At 46.8% G+C, this 22857-nt stretch overlaps 1 protein-coding gene across 1 annotated transcript; it reads right to left on the reverse strand.

Annotated features, from left to right (window-relative positions):
* Window positions 1–19823: 19823 nt before the first annotated feature.
* Window positions 19824–21323, reverse strand: LOC127330852 (gibberellin 3-beta-dioxygenase 1). The gene is made up of 3 exons (XM_051356929.2): window positions 20747–21323; window positions 20505–20663; window positions 19824–20406 (listed from the first exon to the last, which is right to left on the reverse strand). Exons 1-3 carry the CDS (start codon window positions 21289–21291, stop codon window positions 19932–19934), a joined length of 1179 nt encoding a protein of 392 aa, XP_051212889.1. The 5' UTR covers window positions 21292–21323; the 3' UTR covers window positions 19824–19931.
* Between the last annotated feature and the right edge of the window lie 1534 nt (window positions 21324–22857).

The raw sequence follows: 22857 nt of genomic DNA on the forward strand, positions 1-22857 counted from the left end.
CCTTGAAGATTCTCCACAACTTAATTGGAGTATCCAAGAACACCACAAAGATGCCACAAAGGCCACTAAGCCGTCTAGGGTCCAAAGACCCAAGAGAAACAACCTTCTTGCTTTCACTTCCACGAATCACCGTGGAGAACTCAAACCGATGTACCAAATGCTCAAGTCCTTCTCTCTCAAATTCCAACAAAGCTATAAAAGCTATTGGGGGAATAAGAGAGAAAGAACAAAGGAACTCACAAAGAACACCAAGATCAAGATCTAGAGAGTTCCACTCACAAAGAGATGGATTTAATTGGTAGAAATGTAGATCTAGATCTCCTCTCTCTTTTCCCTCAAATGGGGGCAAGAATCGTGGAGGGATTGAGAGATAGAGCAAGCTTCTCTAGTTCAACAATGGAGGAGAGAGAGTAAGAGAAGCAACAGCCCAAGGAGGAAGAAGGGGGGTATTTATACCCCCAAGAAAATCCAGCCGTTGGGGAACTTTTGGGGAATTTCCGGTCCAAAGTCCGGCCAAAAATCCGGCCTCATGCCAGGGTATTACTGAGCCGCAACGCCTCAAGTCCTTAGCCAAATTTCAGGGGCCGGATATTTGGCAAATATCCGGCCTAGCAAACTTGTAAAATCAATATCTCAACATTGGTAGCTCCGAATGGAGTGAAACCAATTTTGTTGGAAAGAGGACGACAAGAGCTTACCCAACAAAAATATGGAAACTAGTGGGGGTGATTTTATATTATTTTTAGAGGTGCAACACCTCAACATGAGAAACTGAGAAAATCACCAAACTCGAAAACGCAACAAGTGATCTATGCAAAATCCGTTTTTGATGAACTAGAGCTTGTAATGAGAATAAGCACAAGCTCTAAAACATCACATGGACAAGATCCAAATAACAACCTAGAAAGATGATGAACCAAACTCGAAAACGCAACAAGTGATCTATGCGAAATCCGTTTTCGATGACCTAGAGCTTGTTATGAGAATAAGCACAAGCTCTAAAACATCACATGGATAGGGTCCAAATAAAAACCAAGAAAGATGATGCAAGGATGCAAGGGTTTGAGCTCTCTCCAAACGATACGATCGAGTTACTCACTCGAGAGCCCTTTTGATAGTACGGCAACAAAACTATAAACCGGTCTCCAACTACACTATGAGACCGGTGAGAAAGAAACCCTATCAAGAGCAAACCTTATACTTGTGCATTCCACTTGAGCTCGATGATGACGATCTTGACCTCAACAAGATGGAACGCCTTTCTTGATTGTGCCTTCTTGACGAAGTCTTGAGGATTGCTCCCCCATAAACCACCATGGGAGAGCTTCTTCTTTGACGCATCTTCGCATATCCATGACCACCATGTGGATTGCTCCCCCATAATCCACCATGGGAGAGCTTCTTCTTCGGCGCATCTTCACATATCCATGATCACCATATGGATGGCAAGACTCAAGCAAAGGATCTCTTCGAGATGGCTCATCTTGAACTTGCACTTCATTTCTTCATTCTTCATCATGTTGATGTCTTGAAGTAACTTGAGGGCTCACTTCATCTTCATCTTCAAGACATACTTGACACTTGATATCCTTCATCAATTTATTCTTCTTGCAACCTTGAAGCCAACATATGGTTCAAGCATTGCCTATGGACAACACCTACAAATATAACTCAATGCAAACATTAGTCCATAGGGATTGTCATTAATTACCAAAACCACACATGGGGGATCCATGCACTTTCATATACTTCAGTCCCACTTTTGCTAATATAATGTACCAAAGTAGCAAAAAATGGTTCGTTTGTAGAAAAATCAACCACATTGTAGCAAAAAACGGTTCACCCAAAATACACACAGATCTCGTCGGAGACCTCGCCGGAGACGATGTAGCAAACGTGTTGTACTATTGTAGCAAAACGATTCTGGTATTGTAGCAAAAACCGACCTCATCGGAGACCTCGCAAAAAAACTCGCCGGAGATGTCACTCGGGAACTCGCCGGAGGCATCGCCGGAAATCTCATTGGAGACATGGTAGCAAAAACAATAAGCTAAAGTAGCAAAAAAACACAAAAATTGTAGCAGCTTTTTTTTCTATTGTAGCAAAACCGATCTCGTCGAAGACTCGCCGGAGACCTCGCCAAAGAATTTGTAACAAAAAATGTATGCTATTATAGAAAAAACCAAGAACAAAAGTAGCAAAAGTGACTTTGTCAGAGCCTCTCGCCGAAAACCTAGGACCATAAATTTTATGCGAATATAGCAAAAACACATAATCAAATAGCAAGAAAAATATAGGTATGTAGCAAACAACTTAGTTTCATCGAAGACATGGTAGCAAACAATTTATACTATATTAGCTCAACTAGAAAAAGAATGTAGCAAAAAAATGTTATTGTAGCTATCATCAAACAAGGGTAGCATCCTGGCCTGTGTATGCAGCTATCACATACAAATAGAAAAAAAGATGGCCAGAGGCCTGGGAGCTGCAAGGTCGAGCACCTACAGAACTCCGGCCATCATTGGACGACAACACTCCGGCGACGAAGTTCAGGCTGGGAGGGGACAGAGTGGCCGCAGCGCGCCGGCGAGGAATACGGTGGCGCCGCCGCCGACTCGTAGTGGGTGCTAGAGAGCGGCGGCGGGATCCTCCTAGAGCATGACAACGGCGGGTGCTAGGGAGTTGTTGAGCGCGACAGCGGGTCGGTGGAGAGCAGCGGCGGCGCGGTCGACCTCGCCCATGGCTGCACAGCGAGCGGCAGCGGCCGCGCCACCATGAGTGCACGGGCAAAAGCGGCGGGCCTGCGCGGCGTCTGTGGGTACCGGCAGCTGCCGCGCGAGCAAAAGCGGCGGCGGCCGCAGCGCCGGCGTGGGTATCAGCAGCGGTTGCGCGTGGAATCGACAAGGGGCGCGGAGGATTCTGGAGAAATTGATACGTTAGCGGAGAGACGGATGAGATAATGTGGGCCCGCAGGGACACGCGTCGCGCACTGCATCCGGAGGAACGAGGACGCTGTTAGAGCAATATACTTCTTGTATTACCAGGGGGCCAAAGGCCACAATATATAGTACATGTACAGGTGCACATATGCAGAAAGCCCCCTAACATATGGGGAAACTACAGTAGACAGATATATACATCTAACACCCCCCCCCCCCCCCGCAAACTCATGGTGGATCCACAACACTGAGTTTGGAGAGTAAGAAATCAATGCTGCGCTCGAGTCTGTGCCTTCGTAAAGAAATCTGCCAACTGCAAATCTGAAGGCACATAATGAACCGCAACAACATCATCCTGTACCTGTGCACGTGTGTAAAAAGCATCAACACCGATATGCTTGGTCAGCTCATGCTTGACCGGATCACGTGCAATACTGATAGCACCTGTCTTGTCGGACCAAAGTGGAGTGGGTGTCGTAACAGAGACCCCAAAATCTGCAAGCAACCACCGTAACCAAGTCACCTCAGCAATCAACAAAGCCATAGCCCGCAACTCAGCCTCAACACTCGAACGGGAAACTGCGACCTGTTTCTTCGTCTTCCAAGCAACAAGCGAACCACCAAGAAACACACAGTAAGCAGAAAGCGAACGACGATCTGTAGGATCACTCGCCCATGTAGCATCCGAATAGCACTGGAGCTGGAGAGAGCTGGAACGGGGAAAGAAAAGGCGACGAGTGATCGTGCCACGAAGATAACGAAGAACACGGAGGAGATGACTATAGTGAACAGTAGTAGGAGCTGAGACAAACTGACTCAGAATATGAACATGATAAGAAATATCAGGACGAGTGACAGCAAGATAAACAAGACTCCCAACAAGATGGCGATAACGGGTGGGATCAGGAAGAGGATCACCATCAGTAGGACGAAGCTTAACATCAAGCTCCATAGGAGTATCGACTGTGCGCTCATCCCCAAGAGCAGCACGAGCAAGAAGATCCTGAATGTACTTTTCCTGAGAGATAGAAAAGCCATTAGAAGTGGAGGAAACCTCAATGCCAAGAAAATAGCGAAGAGGACCAAGATCAGTCATAAGAAACTGATCACGAAGACGAGCCTTGATGAAGGCAATATACTCAGGATCATCACCAGTAATGATCATATCATCAACATAGAGAAGAAGAAGAGTACGTCCACGAGGAGAAGTGTGAACGAAAAGTGCTGGATCATGAAGACTAGGAGAGAAACCAGCAGCAGTCACGACAGAGGCGAAGCGCTCAAACCAGGCACGAGGGGCCTGTTTGAGACCATGGAGAGAACGTCGAAGACGACAAACCATCCCATCGGGAACAGAATACCCAGGAGGAGGCTGCATATAAACCTCCTCACTCAACTCGCCATTAAGAGCATTCTGAACATCAAGCTGGGAGATAGACCAGCGGCGAACAGAAGCAACAGCAAGAAGGGTATGCACAGTAGTCATATGAGCCACAGGGGCAAAAGTCTCATCATATTCACGGCCGTGCTCCTGCTGAAAACCACGAGCCACAAGACGCACTTTATAGCGCTCAAGAGATCCATCAGAGCGAGTCTTAATTTTATAGACCCACTTACACGTGATGGGACGAACACCACAAGGGGGAGAAACAAGATCCGAAGTGCCAGTGCGCTCAAGCGCACCGATCTCCTCAGCCATGGCAAGCTACCATTCAGGATGACGCTCGACATCCCGATAAGAAGTCGGCTCGGAAACGACAGAGGGACCATACTGACTAGGAGAGTAACAAACTGGAGCACGACGCTGACGAACATGCCGGGAAGGGGGAAGCTCATCTGCAGAAGACAAGGCATCAGAAGAAGAGGAAGAAGGGACAGCATCGGAAGGAGACGAAGCCGGAGAACGAGGAGTACTAGGTGGACTAGACGAACGAGCGGATGTCGCCAAAGGGGGCGCATCAGAAGTAGGAGGGAGGGGAGGAGGGACAGCAGGGGGTGCATCCGGAAAAAGAAGAAAAGAGATATCACCCACCGGGTAAGTACCCGAGGTGGGGCGAGGATAGAAGGGACGCATCTCATCAAATGTAACGTCACGAGAGATGCGCATCCGACGACCAATGGGGTCCCAACAGCGATAGCCCTTATGCTCATCACTGTATCCGAGAAAAACACACTCAACAGACTGAGCGGTCAGTTTGGTGCGTTCGCGAGGAGGCATAAGGACATAGCAGACGCAACCAAATGAACGGAGAGTCGAGTAGTCTGGAGAAACACCAGAGAGACGCTCGAGAGGAATGCCACCCTGTAGAGCAGCGGAAGGCTGAATGTTAATGAGGTGGGCCGACGTAGCGACAGCCTCAGCCCAGAAATGTGGCGGAAGAGAAGAGGCAATCATCATAGCATGGGTGGTCTCAAGAAGATGACGATGCTTACGCTCGGCGACGCCATTTTGAGCATGCGCGCCGGGACAAGAAAACTGAGCGAGGGTGCCCTCCTCAGCAAGGACACCACGAAGGTGCTGAGAGATATACTCACCAGCAGAATCAGCATGGAACACGCGAATGGGTGAGGAATACTGAGTGCGGACTGATGACCCACAAGTATAGGGGATCGCAACAGTCTTCGCGAGAAGTAAAACCCAATTTATTGATTCGACACAAGGGGAGCCAAAGAATATTTGTAAGCCTTAACAGCGGAGTTGTCAATTCAGCTGCACCTGGAAACAGACTTGCTCGCAAGAGTTTATCAGTAGTAACAGTTTTATAGCAGTAGCAGTAGTGAAATATCAGCAGCAGTGTAACAAAGACAGCAGTAGTGATTATTGTAAACAGCAGGATTAAAATACTGTAGGCACAGGGATGGATGAACGGGCGCTGCATGGATGAGAGAAATCATGTAACAATCAAAGTAGGGCATTTGCAGATAGTAATAAAACAGTATCCAAGTACTAAACAATCCATAGGCATGTGTTCCATATTTAGTCGTACGTGCTCGCAATGAGAAACTTGCACAACATCTTTTGTCCTACCAGCCGGTGGCAGCCGGGCCTCTAGGGAATCTACTGGAAATTAAGGTACTCCTTTTAATAGAGCACCGGAGCAAATCATTAACACTCCGTGAACACATGTGATCCTCACATCACCGCCTTCCCCTCCGGTTGTCCCAATTTTTGTCACTTTGGGGCCTCGGGTTCCGGACAGCAATATGTGTATACAACTTGCAGGTAAGATCATAAAACAATGAATATCATCATGAAACAATAACATGTTCAGATCTGAGATCATGGCACTCGGGCCCTAGTGACAAGCATTAAGCATAACAAGTTGCAACAATATCATCAAAGTACCAATTACGGACACTAGGCACTATGCCCTACAATCTTATGCTATTACATGACCAATCTCATCAAATCCCTACCATCCCCTTCAGCCTACAGCGGGGGAATTACTCACACATGGATGGGGGAAACATGGCTGGTCGATGGAGAGGCGTCGGTGGTGATGATGGCGATGATCTCCTCCAATTCCCCGTCCCGGCGGAGTGCCAGAACGGAGTTTCTGGTCCCGAGACGGAGTTTCGCGATGGCGGCGGTGTTCTGGATGGCTTCTGGCGATTTCGTCTAACCCCCGTGCGTTTTTAGGTCGAAACCCTTAAGTAGTCCAGAGGGGGGCACCTGGGGCTGCCCGAGGCGCCACCACCACAGGCCGGCGCGGCCCAGGGGCCTGCCGCGCCGCCTGGTGGGGTGGCTACCTCGTGGCCCCCCTCCTTCTGGTCTTCTGGCTCCGTCCCTCTTCTATAAAAATAGGCCCATTGGAATAATCCCCGGGATTTTCCTGAAAGTTGAGTTTCTGCACAAAAACGAGACACCAGGGCAATTCTGCTGAAAACAGCGTTAGTCCGTGTTAGTTGTATCCAAAATACACAAATTAGAGGCAAAACAATAGCAAAAGTGTTCGGGAAAGTAGATACGTTTTGGACGTATCACGGACCATGGCCGCAAAACGCTGATAAATAGAGAGCACCTCACTGCGAGAGCGCATGAAAAACACCCAGGTGTACCGTGAAAAATCATCAATGAATAAGATATAGTATCGATGGCCCCCTTTCGAAGCGAAGGGAGCCAGACCCCAAACATCTGAATGGACTAAATCGAACGGTCGCTGAGAGACAGACACACTAGTAGGATAGGGAAGCTGAATCTGTTTGCCTAACCTACAACCCTGACAGTGTAACGACCCATTGATACGTCTCCGACGTATCGATAATTTCTTATGTTCCATGCCACATTATTGATGATATCTACATGTTTTATGCATACTTTATGTCATATTTATGCGTTTTCCGGAACTAACCTATTGACGAGATGCCGAAGGGCCAGTTCCTGTTTTTTGCTGTTTTTGGTTTCAGAAATCCTAGTAAGGAAATATTCTCGGAATTGAACGAAATCAACGCCCAGAGTCTTAGAATTGGACGAAGCTTCCAGAACACCCGAGATTCGCCAGAGAGGGGCCACAGGGCCACCAGATGATACCCTGGCGCGGCCAAGGGGGGCCCGCTGTAGGGATTTGTTGCATAGAAAACAAAAAATTTCCTACCGCGAGAACGCAATCCAACCCAAGATGCAATCTAGAAGACGGGAGCAACGAGAGGATGATCAAGACTAACCCTTGAAGATTTCCAAAGCCTATAAGAGTAGGCTCTTATTGCTGTGGTAGACGATCACTTGCTGCTTGCAAAAGCGCGTAGAAGATCTTGATTACGGTGCCACGATCGGGCAGCACCTCCGTACTCGGTCACACGTTCGGTGTTGATGAAGACGACGTCCTTCTCCCCGTTCCAGCGGGCAGCGGAAGTAGTAGCTCCTCCTTGAATCCGGCAGCACGACGGTGTGGTGGCGGTGGCGGTGGAGATCTCCGGCGGAGCTTCGCTAAGCGTGCGGGAGAAGAGGAGGAGAGAGGGGGCGGCTAGGGTTTGGGAGAGGGGGTGGCCGGCCACCTATGGGTGCGGCCAAGCTATGGGCTTGTGGTGGTCAGCCCCCTCTCCTATGCCCCTCATTATATAGGTGGAAGCCCCAAGTGTTGGACTACAAGTCTTCGAATAAGACCCGAACCAAAAACCTTCCATGTGTAGGGAAACCTACCCAAGGTGGGAATCCCACTTGGGGTGGGATTCCCCCCTTCCATGAGGGGGGTTGGCCGGCCACCCTTGGGGAGTCCACCTTGGACTCCTCCCCTTTAGGGTTGGCTGGCCATGCAAGGTGGAGTCCCTCCGGGACTCTACTTTCCATGGTGATTTCTTCCTGACTTTTCTAGAACCTTCTAGAACCTGCCATAAATGCACCGGATCATTTCCAAACTTGGAATATGACTTCCTATATATGAATCTTATTCTCCGGACCATTCCGGAACTCCTCGTGATGTCCGGGATCTCATCCGGGACTCCGAACAAATATTCGAACTCCATTCCATATTCAAGTTCTACCATTTCAACATCAAACCTTAAGTGTGTCACCCTACGGTTCGCGAACTATGCGGACATGGTTGAGTACTCACTCCGACCAATAACCAATAGCGGGATCTGGAGATCCATAATGGCTCCCACATATTCAACGATGACTTCAGTGATCGAATGAACCATTCACATACGATACCAATTCCCTTTGTCACGCGATATTTTACTTGTCCGAGGTTTGATCATCGGTATCACTCTATACCTTGTTCAACCTCGTCTCCTGACAAGTACTCTTTACTCGTACCGTGGTATGTGGTCTCTTTATGAACTTATTCATATGCTTGCAAGACATTAGACGACATTCCACCGAGAGGGCCCAGAGTATATCTGTCCGTCATCGGGATGGACAAATCCCACTGTTGATCCATATGCCTCAACTCATACTTTCCGGATACTTAATCCCACCTTTATAACCACCCATTTACGCAGTGGCATTTGATGTAACCAAAGTACCTTGCCGGTATAAGTGATTTACATGATCTCATGGTCATAAGGACTAGGTAACTATGTATCGTAAGCTTATAGCAAATAACTTAATGACGTGATCTTATGCTACACTTAATTGGGTGTGTCCATTACATCATTCATATAATGATATAACCTTGTTATTAATAACATCCAATGTTCATGATTATGAAACTAATCATCCGTTAATCAACAAGCTAGTTAAGAGGCATACTAGGGACTCTTTGTTGTTTACATATCACACATGTATCAATGTTTCGGTTAATACAATTATAGCATGGTATATAAACATTTATCATAAACATAAAGATATATAATAACCACTTTTATTATTGCCTCTTGGGCATATATCCTTCACCCGCGCCCCCCTGTTGTGTCGTCGCCTCGTTGACCTTCCGACTCCGCCTCTTCGCCTATATAAAGGTCCCTGACCTAAATCTTCGATACGGAAAAACCAAGGTACGAGAAACCTTCCAGAGCCGCCGCCATCGCGAAGCCAAGATCTGGGGGACAGGAGTCTCTGTTCCGGCACGCCGCCGGGATGGGGAAGTGCCCCCGGAAGGCTTCTCCATCGACACCGCTGCCATCTCCACCGCCATCTTCATCACCGCTGCTGTCTCCCATGAGGAGGGAGTAGTTCTCCATCGAGGCTCGGGGCTGTACCGGTAGCTATGTGGTTAATCTCTCTCCTATGTACTTCAATACAATAATATCATGAGCTGCCTTACATGATTGAGATTCATATGATGATGCTTGTAATCTAGATGTCATTATGCTAGTCAAGTGGATTTTACTTATGTGATCTCCGGAGACTCCTTGTCCCACGTGTGTAAAGGTGACAGTGTGTGCACCGTGTGGGTCTCTTAGGCTATATTTCACAGAATACTTATTCATTGTTATGAATGGCATAGTGAAGTGCTTATTTATATCTCTTTATGATTGCAATGTGTTTTGTATCACAATTTATCTGTGTGCTACTCTAGTGATGTTATTAAAGTAGTCTATTCCTCCTGCACGGTGTAATGGTGACAGTGTGTGCATCGTGTAGTACTTGGTGTAGGTTATGATTGTGATCTCTTGTAGATTATGAAGTTAACTATTGCTATGATAGTATTGATGTGATCTATTCCTCCTTTCGTAGCGTGAAGGTGACAGTGTGCATGCTATGTTAGTACTTGGTTTGGTTGTGTTGATCTGTCGTGCACTCTAAGGTTATTTAATATAAACATCGAATATTGTGGAGCTTGTTAACTCCAGCATTGAGGGTTCGTGTAATCCTACACAGTTAGTGGTGTTCATCATCCAACAAGAGAGTGTAGAGTCTAGCATCTATCTATTTATTCTGTTATGTGATCAATGTTGAGAGTGTCCACTAGTGAAAGTATGATCCCTAGGCCTTGTTCCTAAATATCGCTATCGCTGCTTGTTTCTTGTTCTCTTGCATCTGTCTTGTCCGCAATATTACCACCATCAACCACACGCCGATCCACAGGCAGCGAAGCACTTTTCTGGCGCCGTTACTACTGCTCATACTTATTCATACCACCTGTATTTCACTATCTCTTCGCCGAACTAGTGCACCGATTAGGTGTGTTGGGGACACAAGAGACTTCTTGCTTTGTGGTTGCAGGGTTGCATGAGAGGGATATCTTTGACCTCTTCCTCCCTGAGATCGATAAACCTTGGGTGATCCACTTAAGGGAAACTTGCTGCTGTTCTACAAACCTCTGCTCTTGGAGGCCCAACACTGTCTACAAGAATAGAAGCACCCGTAGACATCAAGCACTTTTCTGGCGCCGTTGCCGGGGAGGAAAGGTAAAAGGTACTCACACTCCGGATCTCGGCTACTAAGCTATTTTCCGGCGCCGTTGTAAGTACTCGAAGCTATTTCCTTTAGATCCTGCAATTGCATCTTTTTGTTTCTTGTTTATACTAGTTAGGCATAATGGAAAACAACAAAAATATGAGAGATCTTTATGAACTTTATCTTGAATTAGGACATGACGTGTTTGAAGAGAGAATTAAAAAACCCATGGAACTTTATATGCATGCTAATGGGAATGTTATTAATATGAATGCTTTGAACACTATTGTTGCTAATGCTATGGAAAATTCTAAGCTTGGGGAAGCTGGCTTTGATGAGCATGATCTTTTTAGTCCCCCAAGCATTGAGGAGAAAATTTACTTTGATGATACTTTACCTCCTATTTATGATGATTATAATGATAGTGGTCTTTTGGTGCACTTTGTTATGGAGGATAAATTTGATTATGATTACAATATGCCTCCTATATTTGATGATGAGAATAATAATGATAGCTACTTTGTTGAATTTGCTCCCACTACAACTAATAAAATTGATTATGCTTATGTGGAGAGTAATAATTTTATGCATGAGACTCATGATAAGAATGCTTTATGTGATAGTTATATTGTTGAGTTTGCTCATGATACTACTAAAAGTTATTATGAGAGAGGAAAATATGGTTGTAGAAATTTTCATGTTACTAAAACACCTCTCTATATGCTTAAAATCTTGAAGCTGCACTTGTTTTATCTTTCTATGCTTGTTGCATTATGCTTCATGAATTTGTTTATTTACAAGATTCCTATGCATAGGAAGCATGTTAGACTTAAATGTGTTTTGAATTTGCTTCTTGATGCTCTCTTTTGCTTCAACTCTCATCTTTATGAGTGCATCATTAAAACTGTTGAGCCCATCTTAATGGCTATAAAGAAAGAACTTCTTGGGAGATAACCCATGTGTTTATTTTACTACAGCAACTTTGTTTTATATTTGAGTCTTGGAAGTTGTTACTACTGTAGCAACCTCTCCTTATCTTATTTTGTTGCACTGTTGTGCCAAGTAAAGTCGTTGATAGTAAGGTTCATACTAGATTTGGATTACTGCACAGAAACAGATTTCTTGCTGTAACGAATCTGGGCCTAATTCTCTGTAGGTAACTCATAAAATTATGCCAATTTACGTGAGTGATCCTAAGATATGTACGCAACATTCATTCAATTTGAGAATTTTCATTTGAGCAAGTCTGGTGCCTCTTAGAAATTCGTCTTTACGAACTGTTCTGTTTTGACAGATTCTGCCTTTTATTTCGCATTGCCTATTTTGCTATGCTTGATGGATTTTTCGATTCCATTAACTTTCAGTAGCTTTGTGCAATGTCCAGAAGTGTTAAGAATGATTGTGTCACCTCTGAACATGTAAATTTTAATTGTGCACTAACCCTCTAATGAGTTGTTTTAAGTTTGGTGTGGAGGAAGTTTTCAAGGATCAAGAGAGGAAGATGATACAATATGATCAAGGAGAGTGAAAGCTCTAAGCTTGGGGATGCCCCGGTGGTTCACCCCTGCATATTTCAAGAAGACTCAAGCGTCTAAGCTTGGGGATGCCTAAGGCATCCCCTTCTTCATCGACAACATTATCAGGTTCCTCTAGTGAAACTATATTTTTATTCCATCACATCTTATGCACTTTGCTTGGAGCGTCGGTTTGTTTTTGTTTTTGTTTTGTTTGAATAAAATGGATCCTAGCATTCATTGTGTGGGAGAGAGACACGCTCCGCTGTTGCATATGGACAAATATGTCCTTAGGCTTTACTCATAATATTCATGGCGAAGGTTGAATCTTCTTCGTTAAATTGTTATATGGTTGGAATCGGGAAATGCTACATGTAGTAATTGCTATAATGTCTTGGATAATGTGATACTTGGCAATTGTTGTGCTCATGTTTAAGCTCTTGCATCATATACTTTGCACCTATTAATGAAGAAATACATAGAGCTTGCTAAAATTTGGTTTGCATAATTGGTCTCTCTAAGGTCTAGATAATTTCTAGTAAAGAGTTTGAACAACAAGGAAGACGGTGTAGAGTCTTATAATGTTTACAATATGTCTTTTATGTGAGTTTTGCTGCACCAGTTCATCCTTGTGTTGTTTCAAATAACCTTGCTAGCCTAAGCCTTGTATCGAGAGGGAATACTTCTCATGCATCCAAAATCCTTGAGCCAAACACTATGCCACTTGTGTCCACCATACCTACCTACTACAGGGTATTTCTCCGCCATTCCAAAGTAAATTGCTTGAGTGCTACCTTTAAAATTTCTATCCTCTACCTTTGCAATATATAGCTCATGGGACAAATAGCCTAAAAACTATTGTGGTATTGAATATGTACTTATGCACTTTATCTCTTACTAGCAAAAATACCCGTGCGTTGCACCGGGATCCACTCTTAATCATCCGTGTTGAAATTTCTTCACTTTCACCATCATCCATGGTGGTCATGATTTCTCCTAATCATTATGAACATAACCAAATTTTAAGAAGACTATAGATTACAAGCCCCTCACTGCATCGACTTATAAATATGAATTCAAACAAATTCAAAGCTACTACACATTGAATATTCTACAAACCATTCCACAATTTTGTACATTGTGCCAACTGCATCACCAGTTGTCCGGCAACATGCCACTGCTACCCTTTGGTGCATTAGAAATCAACACTGGGCTACCGCAGGAGTCCGTAGGAGGCTCTCCAGGTGTCCTGCTGGGAGGGAGGAGGAGCAGGTCACGCCGATGCCCAGGTGTGCGTGCTCGCCGGTCTACCAATGTAGCTAGGCACCGAGGCAAATAAATTATGGATTCCAACTTTTGAGCAGACAACAATCTACGATTGAAGATTTAGACAAAATAAGCATATGGTTGAATTACAAAAAAATTCTATCGCCTCGTGGAAAAATGTATAATTAAGAGCAGCAAAAAAAACTTGTTTTTCGAAAAAATAAATCTTCCACCGCATTGAGTAAATTTAAAGTCTGCCAACTCATTGCCTCAATAGCTTATCCCTACATTCGGACCTTTCGGCGGCCACGCTGTTGATTCATTGCCGCTGTGCTACAGCTCCAAGGCAGAGCACATCTCTCCACTACACGCCGCTTCTTATTTCCCCAGATACTGATAGGAAGACGGCACTCCATCCAGTCCAGCCTCCGCACTGGAGGGAATAGGCCCAGGGGAAAGCGCCGCTGCGCCCTCCTCGAGCACCAGCTCCGCCCGGCTCGATGCGTGCATCCCCGCCGCCCGCGCCTTGCCCCGAGCTCCTAGCATCCGGTAGCCAACCGACGACTTGGCCGAGATCTGCTCAGAGATCATTCCCTTCTCTCCCGTCTTGCCATCGGGCAGGAGCCTCCCCCATCTCCCTCGTGCTCGATATATCCGCGCCAGTCCCACCGATTTCCATACCATATCCGAGCTTCCCCTTCTCCCTTCTCTTAGCTCCAGCTCTGAATTTCTATTCGCGTCGGCTGGCTCTCCTCACGCGGTCAATCTGGGCGCTTTTCTCTCTATGCCATTGATCCATTAGGTCATGTAATTGCTGCTGATGATTGGAATTTCTGAGCGTATATAAACCATATGAAATCGCCATAAAGAATCGATGTGGGACTATTCAACAGGAAATATGAGTACTTTTTCTCGGCCGGGAACCACCCTAGTTATTTTAAAAGCCCAGATCTAATAGCTAAATCAAAGCCCAGGAGCACTCCTTTCGTCTGCGGCGGCTGCATCGGGCGTGAGCCAGGGAGAGTAGATCGATTCTCGAGAGGAGAAAAAATAAATACCGAACCGGTACGGTGGCACTTTGATGTATTATACGATTTGGTGGGAGGGTAAAACGGGGCCAAAAAAAGCATTGATGAAAATTTTGGCAGAAACCTTAGCTCCTTTATTATTAGGTATAGATTAAGTTGCTTGTTGTGCGATAACCATGTTCCTGGGGACGCCATCAACTACTCTTTGTTGAATATCATGTGAGTTGCTATGCATGTCCGTCTTGTCTGAAGTAAGGGCGATTTACCATGAGTTGAATGGTTTGAGCATGCATACTGTTAGAGAAGAACATTGGGACGCTAACTAAAGCCATGATCCATGGTGGAAGTTTCAGTTTTGGACAAATATCCTCAATCTCATATGAGAAAATTAATTGTTGCTGAATGCTTGTGCATTAAAGAGGAGTCCATTATCTGTTGTCTATGTTGTCCCGGTATGGATGTCTAAGTTGAGAATAATCAATAGCGAGAAATCCAATGCGAGCTTTCTCCTTAGACCTTTGTACAGGTGGCATAGAGTTACCCCTTTGTGACACTTGGTTAAAACATATGCATTGCAATGATAATCCAGGTAATCCGAGCTAATTAGGACAAGGTACGGGCACTATTAGTATACTATGCATGAAGCTTGCAACTTGTAAGATATAATTTACATAACACATATGCTTTATTACTACCGTTGACAAAATTGTTTCTTGTTTTCAAAATCAATGCTCTAGCACAAATATAGCAATCAATGCTTCCCTCTGCGAAGGGCCATTCTTTTACTTTTATGTTGTGTCAGTTCACCTATTTCTCTCCATCTCAAGAAGCAAACACTTGTGTGAACTGTGCATTGATTCCTACATACTTGCATATTGCACTTATTATATTACTTTGCATTGACAACTATCCATGAGATATACATGTTACAAGTTGAAAGCAACCGCTGAAACTTAATCTTTCTTTGTGTTACTTCAATACCTTTACTTTGAATTATTGCTTTATGAGTTAACACTTATGCAAGACTTATTGATGCTTGTCTTGAAAGTACTATTCATGAAAAGTCTTTGCTATATGATTCATTTGTTTACTCATTGCATTACCATTGTCTTGGATCGCTGCATTCATTACATGTGCTTTACAATAGTATGATCAAGGTTATGATGGCATGTCACTCAAGAAATTATCTTTGTTATCGTTTACCTACTCGGGACGAGCAGGAACTAAGCCTTGGGATGCTGATACGTCTCCGACGTATCGATAATTTCTTATGTTCCATGCCACATTATTGATGATACTACATGTTTTATGCATACTTTATGTCATATTTATGCGTTTTCCGGAACTAACCTATTTACGAGATGCCGAAGGGCCAGTTCCTGTTTTCTTCTGTTTTTGGTTTCAGAAATCCTAGTAAGGAAATATTCTCGGAATTGGACGAAATCAACGCCCAGAGTCTTAGAATTGGACGAAGCTTCCAGAACACCCGAGAGTCGCCAGAGAGGGGCCACAGGGCCACCAGATGACACCCTGGCGCGGCCAAGGGGGGGGGCGCGCCCCCCGTTGTGTCGTCGCCTCGTTGACCTTCCGACTCCGCCTCTTTGCCTATATAAAGGTCCCTGACCTAAATCTTCGATACGGAAAAACCACGGTACGAGAAACCTTCCAGAGCCGCCGCCATCGCGAAGCCAAGATCTGGGGGACAAGAGTCTCTGTTCCGGCACGCCGCCGGGACGGGGAAGTGCCCCCGGAAGGCTTCTCCATCGACACCGCTGCCATCTCCACCGCCATCTTCATCACCGCTGATGTCTCCCATGAGGAGGGAGTAGTTCTCCATCGAGGCTCGGGGCTGTACCGTTAGCTATGTGGTTAATCTCTCTTCTAAGTATTTCAATACAATAATCTCATGAGCTGCCTTACATGATTGAGATTCATATGATGATGCTTGTAATCTAGATGTCATTATGCTAGTCAAGTGGATTTTACTTATGTGATCTCCGGAGACTCCTTGTCCCACGTGTGTAAAGGTGACAGTGTGTGCACCGTGTTGGTCTCTTAGGCTATATTTCACAAAATACTTATTCACTGTTATGAATGGCATAGTGAAGTGCTTATTTATATCTCTTTATGATTGCAATGTGTTTTGTATCACAATTTATCTGTGTGCTACTCTAGTGATGTTATTAAAGTAGTCTATTCCTCCTGCACGGTGTAATGGTGACAGTGTGTGCATCGTGTAGTACTTGGCGTAGGTTATGATTGTGATCTCTTGTAGATTATGAAGTTAACTATTGCTATGATAGTATTGATGTGATCTATTTCTCCTTTCGTAGCGTGAAGGTGATAGTGTGCATGCTATGTTAGTACTTGGTTTGGTTGTGTTGATCTGTCGTGCACTCTAAGGTTATTTAATATGAACATCGAATATTGTGGAGCTTGTTAACTCCGGCATTGAGGGTTCGTGTAATCCTACACAGTTAGTGGTGTTCATCATCCAACAAGAGAGTGTAGAGTCTAGCATCTATCTATTTATTCTGTTATGTGATCAATGTTGAGAGTGTCCACTAGTGAAAGTATGATCCCTAGGCCTTGTTCCTAAATACTGCTATCGCTGCTTGTTTACTGTTCTACTGCATCTGTACTGTCCGCAATATTACCACCATCAACCACACGCCAGTCCTGGGCAGCGAAGCACTTTTCTGGCGCCGTTACTACTACTCATACTTATTCATACCACCTGTATTTCACTATCTCTTCGCCGAACTAGTGCACCTATTATGTGTGTTGGGGACACAAGAGACTTCTTGCTTTGTGGTTGCAGGGTTGCATGAGAGGGATATCTTTGACCTCTTCCTCCCTGAGATCGATAAACCTTGGGTGATCCACTTAAGGGAAACTTGCTGCTGTTCTACAAACCTCTGCTCTTGGAGGCCCAACACTATCTACAAGAATAGAAGCACCCGTAGACATCACCCATCTCCAGAGACAGACCCCAGAAGGCCACGATGAACCAAAGACGACAGGCGAGAGTCACAAAGGTGACCAAGATGATGATGCCACTGCTGAAAAGAGCCGGTGATAGAGGCAACTACCGGAGGACAACTGGAAGATGAAGTGGCAGCGGAAGGAACACGAAGCCAATCTAGCTCCCAAAGCCCCGGAGACTGACGGCTACGAGGGCCAGCTCCAACCAGGGCCTGTGTGCGACGATCTTGAACCGCACAAGACTCAGCGTCAAGAATGACGCGACAACCAGAATCGGTGAGCTGGCTAGCAGAGAAAAGGTTCATCTGAAGGCGAGGAACATGAGAAACATCAGGGACAGAGAAAGAGGGAGTAGAAAGGGTGCCTGTACTAGAAACAGGAATAGAGGTACCATCAGCCGTGACAACACGGACAGGAGAAATAAGAGACCGAAGAGCAGACAGAATAGAAGACTCAGAGGTCATATGAAAGGAAGCTCCAGAATCCAGATACCACGGGGACATACCTGACTGTGTAGAAAGTGGTGGTCGCGCAGTGCCAGAAGAGCCAGTCACAGAACCAGCAGCGCCCAGCGAGGAAGAGTCTGGAGTAGCGAGCAGACCACGAAGACCCCTGAGAATGTCCTGATCAGAGAGTGCAACTGCAGAAGATCTTGAAGAGCCAGCCTGCTGACGATCCTGGAACTGTTGACGTAAACTGGGATCCCGCGTCCAGCAGGTGGAGGAAGTGTGGCCAACCTTGCCACAGTAGGTGCAATGAGGACGAGGGCGGAGACTCGGACCGCGAGGCTGCTGACGTAAACTGGAATCCCAAACATCAAGCAGGAAGTGAAGCTGCGCTATCTCATGCGCAGAGAGGGGCGCGACTGGAGAGGTCGACGTACAATCAGGTGCCGACGAGGAGCTATCATCCACACGCACAGAGGCCACCAAAGGGGGCGACGAAGAGCAACACGCCGATGAAGACAGAGTCGGCAAAGCGCGGTCATAACCACGTGAAGAGGCCGCGAAAGTCGATGTAGAGTGGCATGCCGACGCAGACGGAGTCGACGAAGCGCGGCCATAACCACGGGAAGAGGCCGCAAAAGTCGATGTAGAGCGACGGGCCGACGTAGACGAAGTCGGCGAAGCGCGGGCAGAGCCGCATGAAGAGGCCGCAAAATTCGATGTAGAGTGGCAAGCCGACGTAGACGGAGTCGGTGAAGCGTGGCCATAACCACGTGAAGATGCCGCGAAAGTCGATGTAGAGCGGCAGGTCGACGTAGACAAAGTCGGCGAAGGGCGGCCATAACCGCGGGAAGAGGCCGCGAAGGTCGACGAAGAGCGGCAAGCCGACATACACGGTGTCGACGGACAAGCACCAAGGACCGAAGAAAGGCCCGAGTAAGACGGGAGCGGCGGAAGAATCACCCGTAATAAATGATAGAGCTGACATTTTTTTTGTGTTTTTTTTTGTAAGAGACGGAGTCAGATCAACCGGGCGGCTGCAGCCTGGCGGGCGACGGCCAGAGACGGGCGGCAGCCGGGCGGGACGGGCGACGGGCGGCGGCGGCGGCCGGGCAGCGGCCGGGAGACTGCCCGGGCGGCGAACGGTGGTGGAACGGCGGTGGGCGGCGGGACGGACGGGACGGCAGCAGCGTGCGCCGCCGATCGAGCCAGGGCCAGCGGCGCGTGCGGGAGAAAGCAATTGACTGGCAGCCGCGCGCAGAGAAAAAGAAATCAAGGAGAGGAGCAGCCTGCGCGGGGCAGAAGAAAGAAAATTGAGGAAGGAGCTGGCAGCTACGCGTGCGATCTGAAAGCAATCGATCTATCAAACAATCGATCGGGGTGGACAGCGGCGGGCGACGACCGGGAAAAGGCAGCGGCGGCGGCCGGGTCGCGGCGCCAAGATGCCGGGGCGGGCGGCGGCGGCGGCTGCGATGGAGGAGGAGGAGCTAACCTAAAGCTCTGATACCATGTTAGAGCAATATACTTGTTGTATTACCAGGGGTCAAAGGCAACAATATATAGTACATGTACAGGTGCACATATGCAGAAAGCCCCCTAACATATGGGGAAACTACAATAGACAGATATATATATATCTAACAGACGCGATCGTCCGGCGGAACCTCAGCGTTTTCCTAATCCGGATGGCATGCTGTGTAGATTCAGAAACTAGAGTGCCCAATCTGAACTATCCAATAGTTGTGCAAAAGTCCAGAAGCCAAAGTCCATGTTATGTTTTCATAAATGTAACAAAAGCGCCAGTAGCCGAGAATCATACACATCGGGATCATAATTCTGAGTAGCCGAGAATCATACACATCGGGATCATAATTCTGCTGCATGACCAGTTTATATCTTATTCTCATAATAAGGAAGTAAATAGAGGAGGGAGCAGTTCATTGTCTCTGTTTATTTTTCAATAAAAGAAACGATCAATTATTCATGTCTTGGGCAAGCTCTGCATCTTCTTTATCCTCGGTCACCCGCAGCATTGCGAGAGCCGACGCCTCCTTACCGAACGTCTTCTCCCTTACCACCATGTACTCAGCCCACGTCACGGCAGGGAACACAGCTTTGCTCCCCTGAAGAATCGCTGCGTCGAGCGGAGCCACCTTCATGTCTTTCGGCGGCCCGAGAAAGTAAGGCACTGAGACGCGCTCGCGATCCTGGTTCACGACGGCCCGGTGAAGCACGCTGTGGAAGCGGCCGTTGGTGAGGACGTGGAAGAGGTCGCCGATGACGACGGCGAGCGCCCCGGGCAGGGCAGGCACGGTGACCCACCGCTCAGGCCCACGCCGGAGCAGCTGCAGCCCCGGCACCAGGCTCTGCATGATGAACGCGAAGAAGCCCGAATCTGTGTGCGCCGCGAGCCCGATCGCGCGCTCCGGTTCTGGGCACTTGGGGTACCTGCAACATATTACAAGTAACACAGCGTTAGTGACATTATTACCTGTGCGTCCCTGAAATAAAGGTTGTTAATTAAGCCTAGGTATTGTGGCACAAACATGTTCAGGTGCATGGTGGCCGTCAGCGTGTCACGGATCTGGCGTTCCACCTCGCCACCGGCAATCTGGTCAGCGCTAAGCCCTAACGCCTTGTAGAACATGTCCAGCACCTTGACACCGAGGGCCCTCATCTCCTTGTGGAACTCTTCCATCACATCGCTGGGCACAACGCGCGTATATCACGTCATCAGTAATGCACCTGCACTCACGGATATGCATGGATATAGACAACTAATCCTTACCAGAAGCGAAGGTAGTCGTCACCGCCGTCAGGCCAGATCCGTCGGAACTCCGAGCGGACGTCGGCGGCCGAGAAAGTGTATCCCTCCGACCACATCAGCTTGGAGAAGTAGAGCGCATAGGGTGGCACGCCGTAGCCGTTCTTGAAGCCTTCACCACGCGCGGCTCGCTCCTTCTCCGAAGCCGGGCGCGCGAACAGGCGCTTGATCTGCTCCTCGACGCGTGCGAGGAGCTCGATCGGCACGCCATGTCCCACGAGAAGGAACCCACCCCACTCCTCTGCAGCCCGCGCCACGGCGGCGATGGCACCATCTGTGGCGTCGGCCATGTCAACCACAGGCACCGCATCGGGCCCTGCCGACTCGGGCACCACGGGATAGTCCTTCTGCTCCGTCCACACGTGCGACTCCGGAACGCACTTCACCGCGAGGAAGTCGAAGGTGGCGGGGGCATTCTGGACGGATGCCATGGTCGTTTTGGAGGCTCGATTCCGATGATAGCACGGGTTTTCAGTTGCATATAAAAGCCCAGAGCTAAGCATTTCCATGTGAGGCTAGCATGCTTGCCCCACAATCTATTTCACCTTTTGGCTCATAAAAGTGGAAATCCACGTCACCAGTATATATTTACAAAGATAGCAGTCTTATCTTTTAAGTATTCTGTATTGTTTAGAGAAGACAATAAAACATGTGATACTACATTATCTTTTCGTGTTATCTCTACTTAATGCTCCGGATAGAATAATTTCTGCACGATTAATTTATTTTCCTCAATTAATACATAAAAGTATAGAGCGTAAGTATTTCCATGTGAGGCTAGCATACTTGCCCCACAATGTATTTCACCTTTTTGTTCTTAAAAGTGGAAATCCACGTCACCCGTATTTACAAAGATAGCATTCATATCTTTTGGATATTATTTATCTAGACAATAAAACATGTGGTACAACAAGCTTTCTAAATAATCTTATATTTAGGAACGACAGTAATATTTTTTTCTTATATCTTAATTAATGGTGCGGATAGGATAAATATATCCACCATTAATCTATTCCTCGAAATAAATAGTATATAAATGCACGGAGTCTAAACATTTACATGTGAGGCTAGAATGGTTGCCCCACAATGTATTTCACTTATTTTTTATTAAAAGTAGAAATCCATGTCACCACTATTTACAAAGATAGCAATCTTATCTTTTAGATACTGTGCATTAATTGTTTAAAGAAGGCAATAAAACATGTGATACCATATATTATGTTCTAGTGGTATTTCTCAATTAATGGCGTGGATAGGATAATTTTTGCACCACTAATTTATTCTCCTCAAATGATATATAAAAGCACCGAGTGTAAGCATCTCAATGCTTGCCCCACAATGTATTCCACCATTTTATTCATAAAAGTAGAATTTCACATTGATGGCACGCGAAAACAATCACTTTATCTCCACGTAAACGCTAAGAAATTGGCAACATCAGCGTCCAAATCCGCCACCCCATCCCATCCTGGTTTTGATTAATTTCTCAATCAGTGTTATCCATAGTGTTTTTCCCCAGATACGCATTCTGGAGATCCGTCGGCTGCACTGGGAATGAGGAATTGGACCGCAATGTCCTCCTCTACGGATTTCGGCGCGCCGTCCCTGGATCCCGCCGGATCCGCTGTTGCTGGAGTGGTACAAATCGGGGGGAAGCTCTCCCGTTAAAAATCCGTCCCTCTAACGCCCCACCCCCTGCGCTCCTCAGGTCGCCCAAGCCCGCAAGCTTCAGTCTTTAAGAAGAGCGCAGCTTCGTCGATTTCCAGCCCTCCACTGTGTGTGCGTGTGTCGATTCCGCGTCAAGCTCCAGCCCTCTGCCGCCCATTGACTCGATTTGAGGTGCCGGCGCAATGGAGGTTCCGGCGCGGCGGCAGTTTTGACTTCCCCCTCCGTCCCGCTCGACGGATCTGGGGCGGCAGGGAAGGTGGTGTTGGGGAGGAGACGAGGTCGGGGTGCTTCCATGCGCGTGCGGGATGGGGTTGGGGAAGATGGGGTTGGGGATATCCGGTATAATTACTAATTAAGCTGCCCACAGTAATACTAGGCATTAAGCTGCTATAGTAATAGGCGGGATG

The sequence above is a fragment of the Lolium perenne genome, chromosome 2, assembly GCF_019359855.2.
Source record: "Lolium perenne isolate Kyuss_39 chromosome 2, Kyuss_2.0, whole genome shotgun sequence".
Taxonomy (NCBI): Eukaryota; Viridiplantae; Streptophyta; class Magnoliopsida; order Poales; family Poaceae; genus Lolium; species Lolium perenne.

Bases quoted from the DNA above. Each gene is read 5' to 3' on its own strand.
- LOC127330852 (XM_051356929.2), bottom strand. From the start codon at position 21,291: ATGGAAATGCTTAGCTCTGGGCTTTTATATGCAACTGAAAACCCGTGC. The intron at 20,664-20,746 runs GTAAGGATTAGT...CGTTGTGCCCAG, and splicing joins GACGACTACCTTCGCTTCTG to CGATGTGATGGAAGAGTTCC. The intron at 20,407-20,504 runs GTTTGTGCCACA...AATATGTTGCAG, and splicing joins GCCACCATGCACCTGAACAT to GTACCCCAAGTGCCCAGAAC.